The sequence below is a fragment of the Larimichthys crocea genome, chromosome V (assembly GCF_000972845.2).
Source record: "Larimichthys crocea isolate SSNF chromosome V, L_crocea_2.0, whole genome shotgun sequence".
Lineage (NCBI taxonomy): Eukaryota > Metazoa > Chordata > Actinopteri > Sciaenidae > Larimichthys > Larimichthys crocea.
Window position 1 is genome coordinate 4,286,438 of NC_040015.1, and position 22,381 is coordinate 4,308,818.

At 38.1% G+C, this 22,381-nt stretch overlaps 1 protein-coding gene across 1 annotated transcript in view; it reads right to left on the minus strand.

Annotated features, from left to right (window-relative positions):
* gabra2a (gamma-aminobutyric acid type A receptor subunit alpha2a) overlaps positions 1-15,453 on the minus strand; it is a 41,424-nt gene extending 25,971 nt beyond the window's left edge. Inside the window, exons 1-4 of the mRNA XM_010750089.3 lie at positions 14,901-15,453; positions 14,584-14,660; positions 10,095-10,207; positions 1,692-1,759 (exon numbers count right to left, since the gene is read on the minus strand). Coding sequence (XP_010748391.1) covers positions 1,692-1,759; positions 10,095-10,207; positions 14,584-14,651 — 249 coding nt within the window. The 5' untranslated portion in view covers positions 14,652-14,660; positions 14,901-15,453. The remainder of the gene's footprint in view (positions 1-1,691; positions 1,760-10,094; positions 10,208-14,583; positions 14,661-14,900) is intronic.
* Between the last annotated feature and the right edge of the window lie 6,928 nt (positions 15,454-22,381).

The window sequence follows — 22,381 nt, forward strand, 5'->3', positions numbered from 1 at the left end:
ACTGTACTGCTGCATGCTTTGTGTGTGGTGCAGTCGGAGATTTCATAGAGCTACAGTAAGCTACAATGCTATGATAATATTTCCATCCAACTATAGAATACTCCCTACATAACATCTGTCATTTGTTTATAATATGGGCATGTGTAAGCCGTCACATGAGTACATGCATCCAGAGCAGCACCCACTAGTGAAAATATGTTCCCATGTGCATCCATGCAGGACTAAAATATATGTGCAATCCCATCAAAATGCTGCATTAGAACATCTCAGAATAGGGTTTACAATGGACAGCCAATACATGATAATGATCATTAATATGTTTAATATGTAATACATAAGATGTCTCCATATCAGAGCTGCATGGCAGGATGGATGATCAGATCTAAATTTTAATAACACTGTCTGACCCTTGCCATGTCATCACTCTCCTGGTTGGAGTGGCTGGGTTTCCAATAGCAACAGGACAAGCAGGGCTGACAGGTCTCTGTCTGGAAGATTTTATCTGCTGGATGTGTGTAATTACATCTGAGCTAACCCAGCAAGTCAACCCTGAGATTTTATAAAGGACCATGTCAGATTAGAGGTGGATTTCTTCAGGAGTCCTGTACAAAAATCATGTGTTTGGCCTTGATTTCTGCGGTTGGTTCGAATTAAACAGGACATTTACACAGGGATTATAATGTCGCATTTTCATTATATGATAGCTATGGGCATTTTATGTATTTTTATTGCTCTGATATCACTATAATCAAAGCTTTTGCGCTAGCATACATCTTTTGAAACAAACCTACCTCTGGCAAACATATCCACATATATCCAATATTAATAATAATTCAGACGGTGGATTTCACACAGTGCCTAGTTACTGACAAAAATATTGGTAAAGGAAAGCTTTTGAAAGGGAAGAGGAATCATCATCTGAGAACCATGAACATTTATTACGTCTTCCACATCAGACTAATAAGCTGTTTATAAAACCTCCAAATTCTCCTCATTAAGTAATTATACTGACAGTGATAAAAGATTAGTACCATAAATCAGGACTCATTAATCAGTCACAGTGACTGATTTGCTAGTTATATGAATCTTTCCTAAAACATGACCACATTTCATCTTTACTGGTAGGAATCAGTGGTGGGAAATCTGATTAATTTATATCGAGACTCTGATCTAAGGTGTCTGCTTTTCACAAAAATTGTAGAGATTGTGGTATTTACTGTCCTTTTTCTTCTTTTCCCAAACTGCATCTCATTGACTAGCAGATCTGTGATAGGTGAACAAGCCAATAGAGTGATGCAGCCAATTGGAAGGCTACGCTGATTGGATGAATTACTTTATGTAACTCTTTCTTGGGTGACCAATTCTATTCAATGCAACTCAGTTGTGAGTACTTGAAAAGTTTTATAATTGTTATCTTCTGGCTTCTGCATACAACATGAAATCAAAGTCTTGGTATCTTTAGTACAATTTACAGTTCTACCCAGGAAGTTGGAATTTCTCTTTATTAGAATATTAGACATTTCCTAATATTTTGCAGTTTGCAAAGTTCCTCGTTGACACCCAAAGCAAAAGCCTTTTCAAAACCAAGTGTTATGCATTTGAAACTTCAAATTCACTTTCACTGAGCAGTTTTATGTGTTGTCTTAGGTCTGGAGAGGATGATCAAGAATTGGATGAAATTTGAGACTTACCATATCTGTGTCAGACACTGGACCAAAACTGGTCACGTAGATGTCAGTCTTCACTTCCGTTACGCGGTCTGTGAAGACAAAGAATAAATTTGACGAATAAGATATTAGTTGATACCTAGAGGGAGTTTACAAGCTGAAAGTGAAAGGACACGCTTTTCACAGTTTTTTGTTAGACTCATGTGGAAAACATTCTTTTGTACATCCTAACAGAGCAATATTATGATTTACTATCAGTTGGGTTGTGTGTTTGATGAATGCAAGTTCAATGATCACTCTTTTTAGCTTCGTTTTTGGTTTCCACCAAATCCTGGGGAAAACTATCTGGCTGCTAAATGCCCCACTATGTTCACCACTACGTTTTTATAGTCTGACTTTGTCACTGCACATCACAGTAGATGGCCATTCAGTTCTGAGAAACTAAGACCTGGACAAAGTCCAAATAAACTCAGTATATATATCTGGGTTTGGTAGGGTCTGGTTTACTGTAGTTTACTGGTCTTGGTCGACATGATTTAAATGAATCAGATCTTAAATCATTCCTCTCTTATGAATAACATAGCTTATTTAAGGAAAACTTCTGTGCACTGTGTGTGTGTGTGTGTGTGTGTGTGTGTGTGTGTGTGTGTGTGTTTTGAGTATGTAGCTGAGTGAGAGTAAGATGGATGGTGACTAGAGTAAAGTTAGCAGTAAAACTGCAACTGTAGCAGTGCAGGTTAAACTAAACTTTGTCAGTAAATAAATGCTCTAGCTGCCTGAGACCTATCTCTTTGTTATCAGAACCTGCAGGGTGAGTGATGTTAACAGTGTGATCCCTCTGCTTCATCATGTCTCTGACTTTCTACTTACTGTCACTGAGGTAGAGCAAGCGGCCACAGTTCATCTTGTGTGGAGAGATTGTTGAGCCACCAAACATAAATTAAGCATTGAGTGATTCTTCCTTATGCAGGTGCATACAGCAGGAGTGTTGCAGTAATCGTTCACTCTCACAATTCCTTGCGTGCTGAAGGTGCATCATTTACTTTACATCGCCCATAAAAAAGATGTGGACTGAATACAACCTATTTGTCATGTGAATATCACCACATTTATCAAACACACACTCGCAATGTACAAAATTTTAATCTAGTGACAACTTTTATGACTGTTGATAGCAACACACGCACATGCTTTTCCACCAACATAGACAGACCCATTTGGTCTTGATGGTCAGAAAGAAGCACATGATGGATGACTGATTAGAGAGATGTCACGCTGAGTGGAATTACTTCTGGGCTTGGGTCAATGTTAAGACTTTCAGACTGGTTTGATACTAAGCCAAAGACCGGACCAGACTGGTGGTAATGAAATTTACCAGTAGGTGTCGTGACCGAGCTGCTCCCATATAAAAGTTAATGAAATCTGTTAATGAGTGGAGTCGAATTCTTCCACAACACATTCCTGAAAATGTTGTTAAGTCATGAAGGTTTTCAAAGTTGTGTGGTAGTTTTGGCAGGCACAGCAGTCATTTTGTAGTCACACATAACTTCCAAACAATATCCAGCTATAAGCCATCATTTTGTTTTATGTAGGCTACAGGATGCACTATCCATGCTAGCCCAACCCATGAGATCTCAGAGACGTAATTGGATCATTTATAGAACCAAGTAAGAAGACAGGCGTTCCCTTTACAGCAAGAGAAACACTTTGTTCTAGGTTATAGTAAAAACAGGCATGCATCAGACTATTGCGTAGCATCAATCCTGTCTACCATTCATCTCTGCCCTTTATTAATGTTGGACCACATACTACCACTGTAATTTACTGTTACATGACAAATCTGAAAATACAGAGGAAGATTCATCTGGACACTTAAAGCCACTCAGTGAACTCCCTGTTTCTGTCTGTCTGTAAAATGATTTCACTTCTTTCTAACAGTTATCTGGATCATCAAGATGAATAATCCTTGGTATCCACGGAGTCTGTTCTGAACTTGGCAAAACTCCACTCTGTACTCTGTATCCTGGGATTTACAAGACAAACTTTATTTGGATACACAGCCTTGTCCTCTTCTGTGCCCTTCCAGTCGACAAACCGTGATGAAGTGTCCTCTAGGGTGCTAACCCTGACTAAGCTCTTTCACTATTAATGCATCACGACATTCTGAACCTTGGTGACACACTGCATAGCTGGTGTCCTTTTTGTTTATTTATTTATTTATTTATTTTTTCACCCCTGCCTCTCTACAGCTGCCAGTGTCACCAGGACAGGTAGGTGTTAATGGCAACCAGTGCCTACATTGGAAAACAAATGATTAGAATCCATTAACACCATACACTGTATAATTTTTCTTTCCCCCTGGCTGTCAACACTAACTCAAAAACACAGTGAAGTGCTACTTCTTTATTGGGAGCAAGTGTGGATGCTATTTTATGCAAGTAGCTTAATGCAACCCCTAGACAACAGCATGTCCTGGTATTGTCATGGCCTAACAGCTTAATGTGGAAGACAGATCTTGTTACTGGGTCAAAGTGGAAGAGTTCAGGTATTTGGTGATACACACAGTGAGTTTTAATGGGTTAGAAGCATCAGACTGTATCAGAAAGAGCTGAGCGTTGAAACTAATCTCTCAGTTCACTGGTCAGAACTGATTTTTAGTAGTATTATTGTGATTATTATTAGATGCATTATTAGATGTCCATTTTTCTAACAAGAACAGACTGGATCTTCTGACTGCTGGTGGGAAAAGTGTATCTTGAAACTGTGTGGTGCAAAAAGGCGGAAAGCTCCTGATTGTCAGAACTCAATCAATACATATGCTGATCTGGTATTATTGTCTGAATTTACCTTATCACAGTATATACCAATTTCAGCTTTTGATCACAATTCTCTAAAAAACAGATTTTTTCAAAAATGTTTAAAAAAAAATGAAAATCACCCAAATTATTTTAAAACTCACAATTATCAAAATTGATATGAGCCTCAAACATCTGTCAGATAACTGAAATTACATTCTAGATAACTCTCTTACTGTGTTTTTTTTCACTCAGCCTAATAATTCTAGATCATTTCATCAAACACATCAGCTACAAGCAACATAGAACCCCCATTACTGTTAATAGTCTGTTTTATTTAGGTTCAGTTGTTTCCATGAGACAGTACACTCAGGCACACATAAACCAATTAAAGGAAGCACAGCAGCTGCACTTTATTGCTTTGTTCAGTGTATATTATTACAAGTCTTATTTGTGCATACTGCTGCTGGATATAAAATCTCTCCAACTTCATCAAATTCCAAATGTTACATGTGGAGAGCAGAGTAAACACATGTGTAACATGCATTCCTATTGGATGGTTTAAAATGAACTTGAGCTCAGTGAATCATTTGTGATGAGCATTAATACAAAAAAGAACACGATTCACCACATCTCATTAGCAGTGAAACAGAAGCAGTGGGAACAACAAGGCTACTACTGTCTTGCATGCACTATGTGTAAAATGAAAATTTCTCTGGTGACCTCTATTGTGCAGCCAACAGTTCCCTTATATCCATAGTTTTTGGATTATTGCTGTTGTTATTTTGCTTGTTGCCAAGGCACCGAGCTTTGATATAAGTCCAACTGAAAGAGACAAGCCAAGTCCAGCTTGACCAAGGCATGGGCCAGACACCATCAGCCATAAATAACCATAAATGTAGTGTGCTCAGTAAATGTATTGGCTCGTTGTGCAAATGTATATCAGGAATGTTTGACAAAGGAAATGCTAAGCTGCTGTTTGGAGACACCTACACTGAGTTTCTGTGAAGGCGGACAAGAGGGTAAAGACAACATTGTGTGACAAACCCACACAAAGAATAATAATCCTAATTTGAACTCATAAGGCAGAGAATGGAGAGGGTGCAGCAGGTAAATTTGGACACTGTGGGCCAATGAGTGGATAGTAGGACAACAGACATTGTCAACTTAATAGTGACCACCACTCCAGCGGGACTCTTACATGGCTGGACAGCTAACAAAAATATTCAAGCCATGAGTTGTCAGCACGTACTACAAATCATTCAGCACTGTAAAATGTCTCAGCATTCACTGGGAAGAGGTCAGAGGTCATCACTGACTTCTCATGTCATGGGAGTTCTAACTAGAAAACTTAATTTCCTGATGAAGACCATGAGATGAAACAGAAAGCTCCTGGAAAACGTGCAAGTGTGGAGAAAAAAAAATATATATATATATATATATATATATAATATATATATATATATAGTTAGAACTGCCTATTTGTCCATTTTACTATTCAGCTCACTGGTTTAATTTCATCTTATATTTTAAACTTACAAAAAATGATTTGCCACTTAGGGTCAGTGGAAACATGCATGTCAGGAACCAGACTAGGACACAGGACTCAGGCGCAGAGATGGTGTGAAAAACAGCAGGCTTCATTAAGTGGCAGCAAGGTTTACCTCTTACAAAGTAATAAAACAAAAAGGTCTATGAAACTTCCTAATGCTATGACCAAAGCTATGAAAACTACGGCTTTAAGGAGAGCAAATAAACCGCTATGAAAGGTATCAAAATAATAATCGCTCCAGTCGGAGGAAGTACAACTCAAACTATCTATGACTAAGAAAACTCTGACTCAAACAAAGGATAACCTAATCTAAAAAAGAAAATGCTAAACTAAAAATCACTCCTGAAACTGGAGGCACACTAATCTGAGGATGAGAAACAAAAATCACTCCTGAGGAGGAAAAACAAAAGGGCTGAACTGAAAATCTAGAACTAAAAATCTCTAAGTTGAACTATAAAAAAAATACAGAGCAACATCACTCTTTAGAGGAACAACGCTAAGGCGAAAACAAGCTTGAAGACAATTACTATGGCTGTGGACGTTGGAAAAGGGCTGTAGTGGACGCACGAAACGAAACACACTGGTAACAAGACAAAGGGAGACGCAGACTATATGAACACATGGAGGTAATGGGGAACAGGTGAACACAATCAGGAATCAGGGAAGACAATCAGACCGGTGACACATGAGGAAGGGCAAGTGACCTGAAACGAGAGGAGAGTTACCTTTCAAAATAAAACAGGAAATGACAAGACATGGAGATAGAACAAAAAAACCCAGCTTGACTTCACCGTGGTGTGACAATGCAATACTGACATTATCATATTGATATGACAAAGTTGTTACCAGGGGCTTATATACACACAGTTAACATTACTGTTAATTTAGAGTCCAGTGTTTGCTCTCCTTTAGCTCAATATTGAAGAAAATGTCTGACTCTTTAGCTGGAAAAGGCTCTGCTATGTTTACCTGGTCTACAACATTGTTGGTCTGCTCTTTGGTAGTGAGCACACAGCCAACTGGAGACAAAAATCACTTTTGTGTGGGTTGAGTTGTGGGAATTAACGAAAACAGCAAACGTGCCAAAACGTGTGTTAATAATCAAAAATCACAATAATTCATACAATTGTTCTGATATGGCACCTCTATAGTCATGGTTTGGTTAAAGAGCGCAAAATGAGTGAACATATGTTGTCAAAATAGCTACTAGTACTAGTTTAACCACATTATGTTAACCCTAACCATAACCCACTGTCATCGCAGTAAAACCAGCAATGATCAGGGTAAACTAAATGAAATGGTGGTAAATGGAATGATGGTAAAAGAAACCAACACCATCGGCAGGAAATTGTTAATGAGCAGTGGTGATACTCTTCAATGTCTTGTGTTTTGTCAATCCATCCACCCTGACCTTCTCCCGGAAAGCTTTGAGACTCGAAAAGAACATCATGCAGCTCATAATTCACAGAGGTCCTTGTCGAAATGCCAAAATGTCAGAACATTCATTTGAGGAAACATCTTCTTTTACAAAATGACGGCACGATATTGAAAATCGTTGTTTCTTCTTCTGAAGGAGATGTTTTATTGAAATACTTTCTATTTTTATGATACATCCAATATGTTTTGGTAATGAGTCTTCAAATATTTAAATTGTTCTAAAGTGACTCACTCGTGACAGGGCATAAAATTAAATTTTTTGTATACATAGCAGAATGTCCCTACTACAAAACTACAGCAGTCTACAGTCCTGTGCATATTTCTTTTGATGAATTTATGATGTGGTATCAGGGCCATGTCAAGAATTTAATCCCTAAAACATTAGAACAGGTCTCCGTCATGACCCTTTTTATTTATTCACACTTCAGTTGTTGTTGTTTTTTCGTTTAAAGCATTGTGTACAACATTCAGTATGCATTTAATGTCCTGTGAGGCTCACTTTTACATAATATTAAAAGACCTCTCTCAGAGTCCCAAGACTCAGGCTGAAAAACTCAAAGTGTAACAGCCACCACATTGCAGAGAACAAATGCTTGTTTAGGGGCCTCCTGGTGACCAAATAGCCCCAAGCAGCCACTTAATTGACTTCTGCCTCGAGCCAGCTGCATATCATTCGTGTTTACCATAATTAATGTGACTGCACTGCTGTTCTTTTCCAGCAGCACTGGCTTGACGAATATATCACATCAGAACAAGATCATATAACTTGTGAAATCTAAGGTTTACTTTGGATTTCAGAGAAAAGGTTAGGGATTAGGATTAGGCATGTCATGCAAACTGAAAGAGACTGATACTGTCTATTAGCTCTTCTTTTATGACTTTCCATTATTGGACCACTGTTAAGTTACTGTCAATACAATTAAAAAATAAATCATCCATCTCTTCAACGTGCATAATGTTCAATCACATAATGTTCAATCCCTTTCAATTTAATTAGCATTTTAAAGACTTTTAATTTGAAAAACATTTGCAGCAGGTGTTTCATTGATGGTAATCTAACAGTGATAGAAAAGAAAAGTCAGAAATAATTCATGGACATGAATATTAATGGATTAATTTAGTAAGAAATGAGAGCAACAGAGTGGTGAGTATGTAAATACACATTATTCTAAATTTACCATATGAGTCATTATATGGTAATATTGTTGGTAATAATTTGAATAACAGCTTTTATTTGCTGTACTGATGGTTCAGCTGACACATTTCTACCAGTATTGTTTTTTTTTTTCATTTTTAATTTTACCTTAACTCTTATCTCTTTCTGTTATCAAGACAGTTCTGGTGAAAATGACAACATGGTACAAAATGGGCCACAAAAACACATCAAAGCTGTTTCACCACAAGCCTCCAGTGTAGCTTCCAGTGTCCCTCATTATTGATATGTGGGACTCATTTGATGTTGTGGTGGAAAGCACACATCACTCCCAAATCTTCCACTGATGTTCAACTGGGTTGAGATTTGAAATAGGATATGACCAAAGATCCAAAGATCCAAACCTTGTCTCTGAAAATGTTTCAAACTTTTGTTCCCCTCCAGCTCATTTTTCCGCGGAGATGATCAGTCAACATTCATGCCTTAAAGGTCCAGTGTGTCATATTTAGGGGGCTCTGTTTACAGAATATGGCAGAAATATAAAATATTATGGCCCGCCATCAATTATATCTGGCCCGCTAGATGATGTTGATTTATTTTAAAATATATATATATTTTTAAATATATCTTTTAGACCTCATGTTTCCTGTCAAAAATACAACAATTCCACAGATTTCACAACATTTATTAAAAAGTAGCTGATAAGTAACGTGACAGCAGCCAGAACATCCTCGCAGCCTCTTTACTTGACGCACAGGTTGGAACACTAATTGGCACGTGCGTGCGTGCGCTGTAACCTGTGGAAAATCAAAGTGTCCTGTGTCCCTCTTGTAACGGACAACGTGAGCAAATGTGTTTCATTAAATGAAAAAAAAAACAAAACCAAACAAGGTCGGCTCAAATATCAAATAGCCTAAAAAATGTGAATGCACATCAGTGGCAGATCTGCGCTGCTGTATACATTAGTTACGGCAGGTTGCTAGGGCAGGTTGCCTGTTTCATGACAGACGCCAGGAGATGCAGCAGTGGGCGTAATAACAGCACATAGAAGCAAATTAATGTTTTAAATTAAATTAAATGCATTTTTAAAGTTAAATAACGTTTAGATTTAATATACCATGCTTTCCCCGTAGGAAATGGTCATGGCATGGTCATGGCCCGCGATCGAATTGCCGACCCCTGCCCTATATGCTCCTTTGGGTTGTATCAACGTGGGTTAGGAGACCGCAGATTTAAATAAGACTTCCAAACTGCGGTGTGGAGTTTGAAAGATGTGGGTATTCACCAGGCAGAAAGAATCTAATGAAATTTTTGACTGCTTTGTATTATGGGAAATCAAGCAACCGCGTTTGACTCAAGGGAATAAAAGTCAAGATACTTTCAAGAATTTTCCATCTCTTGTGAGTCACCAAAAGTTATGAATGTTCAATAGTGAATCACCTGAAAACTCCTTTACTGTTTAAGTGTATGTGTAGTCTCCCTTGTCTTACCTCCTAGACCAGGTCTCAGTCTGTTGTCATATCCATCCAGCAGACTGTCCAGGATCTTGGTGAAGGTTGTGATGTCTTTGAAGGTACGTGTTGAATTGGAATCTGCTTTTGACCTAAATATATGATATGATTATGGACACAGAGAAAGAAAAATGAGAACTCCACTCTAGCTACAAAAATAGACTTGATTAGCCTACTACTAAGAACTGTGGGTGATGAGACCTTTTGGTAATCCCCACCTACAATATTAAATCCATTTTATCCCAGATTATTTCATACTAAATCTGGTGGGGGAAATGCTGTGGGTCATTATTTCTGCTTTGTGAAATGGTGATGCTCATTTTTTTCATTTTGAATATATGCAAAATACTTTGAAATTCAAATGACACTGCACAAGGCTGAATAACATTTAATCAACTAATCATTAAAAAATTTTACCATAGGCGACACATTTATGTGATCCCATTTTGATTTTGTGTAATATCTTTTCACTGAATATGTAAGAACTGTAAAGACAATGAGTTCTTAAAATAGTCTGTAAGTGATGTGATTTTAAATGTAACAAACTGGTCAAACTGAAAGCTGATAAACATATGTAGAGATTAATCGACAAAAGACAACTTTTTCAACAGTTCTTTAGTTCAACATTTTTACAAAAACACTTCACATCCTCTCTGAGGGGCTTTAGTCAGGGCCTGTTTAGCCTAGCGTAGCATAAGAACTCTATTCTATCTTCAAAGACCTACACCTACAAAGATCCAGAAACCTAAATAATTAACACATTGTGTTTGTCTGAACTATGCACAGATGGAAAGGTAAAAATTAGAACGTATGGTTTTCAGAGGAAGTATGTGCTCGAACTACAACTTCACAAATAGCAGTGCACTCAACTTTTGTTCACCATTAGTTTAATTATTTTTACAAATGTCCATGTAGTGACTGACCAAACTCCAAACTCTCTGTCACTTCGTAGATGATATGATGTTCCTGACACATTTTCCATGAAAATAACAATTACACTTTCAGTGTTTGGTTGTGCGGTAAGAATCATGTGTTCCCATCACCTACAAACCTAGAACTACCCTTGCATTATCTAAACAAAACACCCATTGCCCATCTTTAATTAGTAAACACAACTCTAAACCAACCCTAAACCCTAAGCACGCATTCAGACAGGGAACAGGGAAACTGGCAACCGGTGGTGGGGGAGCGCTGAGCTGAGGTGTGTTGCTGTGGGTGTGTCTATACCTGCTGAATGTAACTGCTGTGAAACAATCAGGAAATCACTTTTTTTCTCTCATTAACAGTTTTATTGAGGCCGGCACTCACTCTCTGTTGCTGTAACTCTATGTGTCTCTACCAAAGCACTCTCTCTCTCTCTCTCTCTCTGTCTCTCTCTATCTCTCTCTAATAATCGGACACAAATCTAATTAAACGTCTTCATTATTCTATTCCCCTGCATTGCAGGCTGCTGACGCAGAAACGCATGACCCCCACTGAAATGAATTGAAAAACGTCGCCGGCGTCCAGTGTCCCTGTCTGGTTGCGCGCTGACAAAAAAAAAAAAGTCCCCCTAGTGGTTAAATCAAACTTTTCACACTACTGTCCACAATCAGCCACAATATTAATGGATGTCTTTATGATTTTGTTCAGGTTTTGTTCAGAGTAATGTTGTGTCCCTGATGTTCAGTTAAATGTCTATCACCAAACTCAATTTCCAGTAACGTTTCATAGTTCAGACTCCACTGACTAGATGAAGTCCAGATATAGTTTTCCCACTAGACCTATTACAGATCGAAGTGGACTCTTTCATCTCTGCTGATTCAATGAGTTGCATTCAAAATCAAATGTAGCATCCAGTATTTTTGGTACGTGATACAGTTTTGACAACTCTTATTTAAAAATCTATCTCTTATAAACTTCATGGAAAGTTTATTCTAAATTATTGCAAAACCACTTTATGTGTGGCAAGTGATTTCACCCATGAGGTAGGAAGATATAATGATAATTAATATAATTAATAGCATCAATAAAGTTAAACCATTAAGCTGTGAATAATTTTTATCATTTTTTTATGTATTAGGGGACACAGATGAAGCCATGATAATCCCTAATGTGTGCCTAAAATGTTCAGGTAACACTTGATCATAGTCTGTAACATACAGTGTTATCTCAAATGTACAGTGTGATGATGTGAAGGGGTAATAATCTGGGATTTTAAGATGTATACTGCATGTATTACTGCATGTATAATTACAAGTTACAGACTTTCTGAGCAACAATGTGATGTTTGAGAGGACTTTAAAGAGAACTTACTCTGCAAGTATGTTTAACTGCATGACAACTTTTCTACCACAGGGTATATACGTGTGATCATCCTTGAGAGCTGCACACGTGTCATAAACGCGCATCAACCATTGTTTTTTTCTGGTGAAGTCAGCGGCAGCTGAGACCTTCTTGTTATTTATTTTCCCAGTGTATATTCTTCTAAACATGCTTCTACATGTGTTAATATGCTACGTTGTTCATTACTTTCACTTTTGTCTGTTTTTACGACCGGCAGTTTGCACAGGGTATTTTATTTTGAAAATCCACCGGATTCTCTCCAACAAATGATGTTGATTCAGGCAGACTTTTTTTGACATGTGATTTTGTTGTTGTTTTTTTAAATTTTATTTTTGCCAGTGCCATAAAGCAACAATGCTTGGGGATATGTGGTCTTTTACATATTTGAAAAGAAAATACTGTACTGTACTGTAAGATCACTTTCATAGAATTGGCTTCTTTATTTTATAAAAATATCTACAATAAATATTAACCACAGAATCTAATCATATCGTATCATTCTTACACTGTATCGATTTGAATCGCTCTGTAATAAAAGTATATCATTGTTGAGTCGTATCGTGGCCTGTGTATCTAGATGCGTATCGAATCATTTATCACAGAGAGATGTGCAACTTTAGTGTGTAAAGAGGTGTTTGCCTGTGTTTTTGAGTTTTTAGTTTCAGATGAAAGCTGATTTTATTTTAACTTAGTGTTGTGAAATGACCCGTAGCTCAAGATATCATAGTGGATTCAGTCTTTGCATAATTTCAAAAACAAAGATTGTAGTGATCATGTGCTTTACTGTTACTGATGACAGTTAAACTGACAAGGCATAAAAATCAATCATCATTTGTAACTCTCCTGTCATCTGATGGACACTCCTGGTGTTCAGTTCAGCTGTAGAAACCTTGTAAAAAAAAAATTACCTTGTAATATTCAAATATGTCTCTTAGTTAAAAAAAGTATAATCTAAAATATTAATTATTTTTCTTATGGTTACCCTGTTTAATGCACAATTTCATACACATTTTTTAAAATTTGCTTTATAGTGTAAAAAAAACAAACTGTCAGCTGTGGTTGCCAGAATTTAACTGTCATTCAATACAGCAAAACCTTTCCTAATATTACAGTAAAAGGATATTAGTACTGTTTGTACTGTACTGCATTAAAGGTTAAACAATGACAGTAAAAGACTGTGAAATGTTGAATTAAATATTTCACTGTATACTGTACAATTAATCTCTAATATAAAATACTTTATTCTGTATAAATTCACTTTAAAATGTACAAATATAGGTTTTGGCATATTTTACAGTCTTTTACCATAAAATCATAAAACATTTTTTACAAAGCAGCTTGTTATGGATTCACTATAGCAGAGAATCATTAGAGAGGAGACAATGTGACAAAATGGCTCTTTTAAAACACACAAGTCTCAGTGTGACTCTCCATCCTTCTTTTCTGAATAACAATCTGCCAACTGTAATGAATCTCCACAACACGTTAGGCATGTTTTATGTCTGATAAGTCTGGATGTGATATAAACATATCTAGTTTGAGGCGCCACGTGACGTCACAGTGCAGAATAAAGTGGCTGCAATTTGACGCCAAGATTAATGTGGATTAAGATTTGAATTTACAGAAAAGGTTTGCTTGTCACTCCCACTATATTTTCCGACAAAGTGCACCGTGATGGGTGGTGGAACATTGAGTGGCTATTCCTTGACTTGAGTTGTTTGGTCGATTATGAAAAAGCCGAACTTAGCAGAACGTCATTACAACTCTTAATGCACTGAAGACAATATGGAACTACGTGTGATATTTTTCTCACATGCAAATATCCATTCAAATGTTCCATTTCTCAAAGAGGTCTGGCGTTGCGCTCGCTACATTTGGGTGAACTGAGCGCACAGAGAAACCGTCAAATAATGGACGTGTCATGATGACTCTTGTTACAAATGCGCTTCATTAACGGCATTGGTCGTGTATGATGGACTACTGCTGCTTCGCAAACATTCAATAAATCGTTAAAGAACATTTAGGTTTAAAGAAACAGCGCCGTGTACGCTGCGTGCGCGCGCGGTCAGCCTGCCGTCAGGGTGATTTTCTCTGTAAAAATATTTAAAAAAAAAAAAACACACATCACTGATATCAAACTTACCCTGTCTGCCACAGAACGATCAAACAGACCAACACAGACGTGACATGTGAGCTCCATCGTCCTCTCATCGCTGAAGCCTGAGAACAAGACGGGAAACGCTCTCAGTGCGCGTAATTACATGGTAGAGCGGCACTAAGCACCTTACATCTGTTACAATTAAACACAGCCCACACAAATATCTCGATAAAGACACACATTGGACCAGTTTAGTCCATTCACACTGCAGCACACATCTCCAAACACCACCTGAATGAGCTTTTGTTTTGCAGATTGCGTCCAATTAAGAGTCATTTGTGCGATCGATGAATGCTGCCTACCTGAAACGCGACAGGTGTCTCCGGGGGGAGGGGGGACGGGGGGTGCCAAGCGAGTGGACTGATGGAACACAGTGAACACAGAACCTAAAAAATGAGATAAGTAATCCAGAGAGAGAAGAGCGCGGTTACTGTCCGTCCATTCTGTCAGCTCCTCCGACAAGGAGTCCCCACAGCTCAAGCAGACGCTGACCTGAGAGCAAACTGTACGGAGAGCAGTTCTACTGTAGCACAGATGGATACATGCCGAGGCGGAGTCCTGCCTGTAGGGGGGCGTTCATTTCAATGAGGAGTTCGTTAGTGCGTACGACTGCGCACGGTGTATATCTACCATGCAAGTTGCATAAAAGGCATGCAAATGACATGAATGGGTGTCAATGGCTTTTATGGTTACTGCGATTAATTTTTCACTTAATTAAATGTAAAAAAAGAAAAGAAAAAGTAGAACTGAAGAAACAAAAAACAAAAAATCCAGAGACAGAAACTAATGAGAAACATTTAAGAGGCAAAATAAAGCTAGGTAGATACCACTTCACACAAATGCAATCATTTCATGCATTGAGAACATTATTTTTTTTTTTCAGCTTCAAAACAAAGAAAGATTTGGAGCCACTGGCTGATCCCAACATTGGCCAACATTCTGGACACTGGACTGGACCAACCTACTAACTGGAACAAATCTTAAGCGCAATTTTCTCAAAGTCGGCATCAAAGAAGCCAAATCTGACAGCCATACGGTATATGGTCAAGAGCCAGCTCACATTAGTTCCTCCAGGCTGCCACAGCCAAGTGCATTCAGCTCAGCTCAGCTCAGCTCAGCAGCATAAAGCCCTTACTCCTCCTGAAAATGCTCTGTGAGCCTACAGTATATCTGTACTATGGAAAATGTTGCCTAATCTCAACAAGCAACTTTTCTTCTGTTTTTTCTGACCTCCAGTGGCTCTCACGTTGCTGCAGTGAAACAAGGCTGTCAATAGGGGGTGTGTGAGACCTTGCGCAGTGCATGTGCATGAATCACGGTCACAGCTATTATACTTTTTCTCCATAAGTTTGCCTTGATAGTAGCATCACGTCCCTCATCAATATTTGAGCAAACTTGTTTGCATTATCTGAGAGAGGCTAAACCACAAAGCTGTTTCTACACTGCCCTCTGCTGTCAGAATCAAGGGTGAGGCGTAGAAACAGTTTATGAATCTTGACTAATTCAAAATTGTTAATGTAAATGCTCTGATTAATACATGTGTTCTTTGATTTTGAAACAGTAGGGCTAGTGTCCATATAGCATTTTTTCTGTCTTAACGCACAAGCACTTTCTATGGACATTTAGTGATGGATATTACACTCCACCTCTACCGCTCCCTGAGGGAATATAGCCTACATGTTGAGCAGCTTTCCAGATTATTTTATTGTGTGTTGTATTGGTGTATGAGAGTTCTTTAATGAGCTTTAATGAATTAGATGAACATTTGAATAAATGTTTCCATGCATGCAGTAATATTACAGCAGCAAGTACTGTTAATATTCAAGCAGCCAAACAACAAACTGTATTTTTTTAGATGGAACTCTCAAGAGGAAACAGAATTAAACTTTTAGCTTCTGAAATAAAGGTTTTTAGCTGCTCTGAAAGAGCATAGGATTTATCAGCTGTTTTAGTTCAAACTATTTCAGTGTATGAACCTGGACTGTGCGGGTGACCATTTGAATGTGCAGAAGAACAAAGAACATTAATTAATGCTCTTTGTTTTATTGCACATGCAATCTCTGTGCAATACATTTTTAATTAGCACCATGGTCCACATATCTTTTGGTCATGTAGTCTTTGAAATGAAACCAATTGTAAAACTATTGGCCTTACATCATCAAGTCAGCTCAGCTGTCACCATATTGTTTTTACTATTATAATGGGCCCAAGGCTATATAGAGGAGCCCTATAAGTCTAACACTTTGTACAGCCCATGTAATGGCTGTACTCTACAGAATATCAGTATACAGGGACAACACTTTTGGATATTGTTACAGGTGATACATAAACCATACCCATCAGGGATGCAAGCAAAAATAAAAGATATCATAAAAACAAAAGTGCTATGGTACTGACAAAGAGTTAGATTTTCTCAGACAAGACTGATTGTCTGCTGTTCCTCTCCTTTAAGACCAGTATTGTTTTTTTAACAATCAACTAGAAGTTGCAACTGCTACTTTCACAATGACAGCCTGACTTGTGTGAGCACACTTTGAGAAAGAAGAAAAACAGCAGGAGATGGATTGTAGAAGCACCAAGACCCGAAAGGTCGTAAATGTCTCAAGTAATCGTCCCTGATGGCGGCAACCTTCACAAACAAAAAGAAGGAATAGAACTAACTGCTGAAAAACACCAATGGGAAATACCTTTGGTTGTCCAGCTATCTTCTGCAAGCAGGACGTGTATCAGTAAAGATACTCCATGATGTTTACATATGTATGTGTGTAGCTGCAAGGAATGAAAAAATACATGGATATCAAATCAAAATAATGTAAATGCAACATTTAATATGAAATAGCTGAATCAACCAAACATTGCTATTCTTACCAGTAATTGGGACAAGTGACAAGTGTGAAATTTTATTTCTGGGGTTGACTCCAGCATTTCACCTAGCACCACTACACACTGATGGGTAAAGCCTGTGCTGTGTCAAAACCACTTGCTTTCAGTAGGGGTTGAACAACTGCCTTGTCAGTCTGTGTTAGGTTACAGAGACAGAACCCTCTATTACTCTGGTACTCATCTAGAAAATAAAGTTATCAGAGTCAACCCAGGTGACAGAGAGGAAAGGAAGAATTTGTGATGTTGGGAGACATGCTGGTGACAAGTTAGTCATTCCCCATAGTTTTGACCCTGAGACACTCTATTCCTTGGGCAAGGCACTTAGGACAGGCAAAACATTACACCCTTTTCCTGCATTGCCATGGACACTGAAGGCCCACTAGAAAAGAGTAGTGTGGGCCAAAAGTACATTTTGGTAGTCTGTGATTATGCCACAATATATTTTGAAGCCCTTCTCTTGAAGAAGATCAAGGCCCACCAGATTGTCAACTAATTCAGCTATTCTCAAGAGTCAGAATACAAGTTCACAAAAAAGGCCGGCCCTGCGGTCTGTTTTTGCCAGTCCACAGCAAAAAGCATGGCCTCTTTCATGTAAATCTTCTGAAAGACTAAGTATAACAACCAGAACAAGCTGCAACCCTGATGACACGTCATTGATGAGGAAGAGCCTAAGGAGCAGTATTTCCCCTCTTCAACAGACACCAGTGTATCCAGATCTGAGTCACCTAACAGCAGAGAAATGCCAGGAGCTACAGACACACACAATAAAACTGCTCTTCAGTCTCGAGCAAGGTTGTACACACCTCACTGAACATCACATCCATCTGCATTCACATTCTCAGAGCAGCAACCAATAAGAGACACCACCTATCACATTCCAGCCAGACTTGTTCTTTAACTTAAGTGAGAAGTGGAGGAAATGCTAGATACAGGAATCATTGAGCTTCTTGCAGGGCAGTCCTGTCAGAAATGACAAAGGCACGTAGAAGATGCAGAGGTCTTGAAGAAAGACCAGGGTTGCAGCCATGGACTTAGCTTTGCCTTTGATAAAGGGTTCATCCTCTAAATAGTATGAAAATACTGCAGTCTGCCAATCATGCGCATTCTGCTGCCAGTGCTGATGACTGTTTGCTCTCTGGACACTACATTTCCTGCCTTTGTTAGGTCATGGAGTGAATCCAGGCATCGAGTGTAAATGCTTAGTCATAAGCACAGTCATAGTGACCTGAACACGAAAAGGCACAGCCGGCACAAGCTCTTGTTTATGTGAGTGAGACTAAATGAAGGTTAGAGAGGAATTGCCTAATCACAAATATAGCCTGCTGTATCATGCATACCAAAAGCAGTTCTTTTTGATCAGCCGGATATCCCAGTGTTGGGGTTATTTGACAGAGTTGAGCAGGTTGCCCTGCACCAGTGTTAACCTGGTGTTAATCAACTCTAATCAACTCTGCAGAGACATAATTAAGCTCTGCCTCTGCCCGCACACTTCTTTGGTTAGAGACCGCCACAAGGCAGCGCCATGTTCTCCTCTACCACGGTAAGTTCAATGAAGTTCAAATTTACTCAAACCAATATTAATTGATGCTGTACAATGTACAATGAAACATCTACTTTGAATTTTTGCTTTACGAAACCTTGTTTGTTGCCAGGACTGGTCAACAGCAAATTCGACCAAGTGAGCTAACGTTAGCAGTCTGTAGTAAGCGCTGCTCACCTGAGCCCTCCCCACACCTCTCTCCTGAAGCTGATGCACCACGCCCCTCCACAAAGGCCGTATTGTGAAATCAATGAAGTGTGCAACCCTACAAGGTCTATTTAATGATTATACAGCGGTGGTAACGGTATTTTCCATGAGCAGTGACTGTGTGTGGTGCTGACTTCAAAGACTTGCTATCTTTTTCAGTCATCGAGAGATTTTGCCTGCCACCTGATGCCCACGTTATATACAAGGATGCAACAGTGACAGATGTTGATGCAGAAATATTCAGCGACCTTGTTGGAAAAGGCAATGCGGTGCAGACAGTTTTCTCAAATGACGGTGAAACATAAAGGCAAGTAAAATCATGCTCTCTACAGCCAACAGAATAAAATCTTCTGTCTTCTGCTTCCGAGATGTCGGATTCAAGCTTCAGCTCAAGTTCATCAACCATAATCATGAATGAGGTCTCTTGCAAGAGACAAAAGACTTGTAAGACTGACTCCACTTATATCCACATAGAAACTTGATACCGAAGCATTATTTTATCATCCATTATCCATCTTCTATAAGAAAAAATGGCTCCTTATTACATATGTGGTCCGTGAGGTTTGAAGCCAAACACAAGAAGTTTAAAGATTCTTTTAAAAATTTCAAAAACATAACTCAATCACTTGCTAAAGCATCAGATAGCCATTGCCTATCACCTTCAGTCTAAAACAAAACGAGTATTGGCCAATTAAATCTTTTTCCCTCAGAGATGACAATGTGGTCAACAATAAAATGCTTGAAATGATTTTGTCAAAAGATGTTTTCTCAACTACTTGAGTTCAAGTTGATGGTGTAGAGTATAAAGTTGGACTTGTCGGCAGTGCAATGGAAGAAGAAATGGCAGTCATTTCTAAATAGGTGATATACTTTTAGTTGAAGATTATGTCCATTTTTTGACAAACAAGCTATTCACAGGGAGTTTTGATGACCATCATCATGAATTCAGAGTGAGGAAAGGTGTATAATGAAAATATCTGAGCTAAAATTTCCTAAACTATTTGATATTCAAAGTTCATACAATGTTTCAAATGAAAGTATGTACATTATACCTTCATTCATGCGACTGCAAGAGAGAAAAATAAATGTTCTTTTTTAAAATGATTTTGTTTATTTAAATTCATTCTTATAATGAATATGAATTAATATATAATATAGAAAATTAATTTAACATTTTTAAGTGTTGATACCCTGACACTTTTGGGAGTGAAAATAACACTTCCCAAATAGTAAAAATGTAACTCAGAGCAGTGTTATTTGTCTAATCCTTTAGTGTTACTTTAGTTAAAGAAGTAACTCTGGCATAGTGATAAAAGTTTAACTATTTTGAAAGCGTTAATTTGACTCCAGAAAGTGTACAGCTATATAAACCCTGAAAGTGTTGAAATGTATTAATTTATTATTAATTTAACCTCAAATTTATGCTGTGTAATAGACTCAAAGGCAAAGAAATCAGCAAATGCAACCTTGAGTAAATGTAAGTATGTACTTCTTTTGAAATACTGTTGCTTCTTACTGTATGTTTGTCAGTACTGAAGAATTATTCTAAGAAGTTGAGTGTCTTCCCTTGTTCAACTTCAGTCTGTCCAACTCAGGCCATGTCTCAAGTAATGATAGTTCTAAGTTTTGATCAGATGTTCATCATGAGCTTGTTTTCAATATCAATATTTTTTAATGTGATTTAGTCAAATCCTAGCAAATCTGGATTAAGCTCTTAGGTAGCTGTTTCATAGATGACACCAATACTATCCATGGTGCTCCACTTACAGCTGAATTTAGCAACTATATGAGTCTTGAAAGGTTCAGTCCAGTATGAAAAAATCTGCCTATGGCTATCTGGAGAGCTCCATCTTGAAATCAGCCTAACCCTGGAAGCTTAAAGACTGTTTGGTTGGTGGCACAAGACTGGTGGATTCCTACACATTCATATTCAACCCTTAGGTCAAAATTTGCAATATTGTTTTCGTAAAGTAGCTTGTTGAGCCTCCAAAATCATGGTCCCAAACAAGGTTAAGCCAAAAACTTTTTATTTATTTTGCAAATATATATTTCTGTGTGTACTGATTACCAAAATATTGTGTACTTCATTTGCCCACTCACAAATTAAGTAGACAAAACATGTACTGTTGAGATCATGTGATGTAATCAAATGTTTTTTTATTTATATAAGCTGGTGGGCCTGAATCCACCTGGATCAATTGTAGCACAAGCTACCAGGATTAGATTAGATCAAGCACGCAGACAGACTTTTAGAGGTGAACCCCCAGAATAAGGGTAGGTTGACATTAGAAGCATGCATCTGTGAGCATTTGTCCTTGCACATAAATGTATCATTTTAGATAATCTATTCCACGTCTTAAAGGTTAGAGGTTAAAGGTTAGTTTAAAGCTTCTAACAGGGATAGGGAAAGTATTGGGTGAGGGAATGAGAGCCATCGCCGTTGAGAAGTGTTAAGGCTAAGCTCTGAACTTGCCACTGCTGAATACCTGTAAAAGGGGAATGTGCATTCGTGCTTGTGGAAACGTGTCCTAAAAGCTCTCAACCTCTTCCTGGGAGAAGATGCTTAATCACGGAATATCTTGACTATCACCATTTACATATGTAAAGCACAAAAAGTTTCCTCCTACCTCAGTGAAATAGTAGTTTCACTACTAGAAGAAGTAGGGATAATAACGTCATGTTCCATCAGCCATCAGCCAAGCAGCCTTGGTCTTACCTTGACGAGAGTAGCCAAACAAAGACAGTGCTTCCTTCCTTATCTAGACTTTTGATCGTGAACAAGCCTCCAGCTCATTGCTGGGTCTATATCTGTCCACAGATGACTGCACTGGGACCAATAAAACAAGTGCACTAGTTGTAATAGCTTTGAAATGGAAGACTTAAGAGGGTTTTAATGGCTGCATGACACCTCACCTGTATGACTGAACTCAATCTGTCAAACACAGATTCATGGTAATGTCAGGTTGGTTTATCTTAATTATATTTCAGGATTGACATTACCACATGGACCACAAATAAAGATAATTTTCTCCAGTTCTAATGCTTTATTGACAGAAGCAGTCTTTCTGAAAAAGAAAGATAAGAAAGAGATATTAAAAATAAAATCTTGCATAGACAGGCTTATTTGAATAATATCTTGGTTGCTCTGCCACC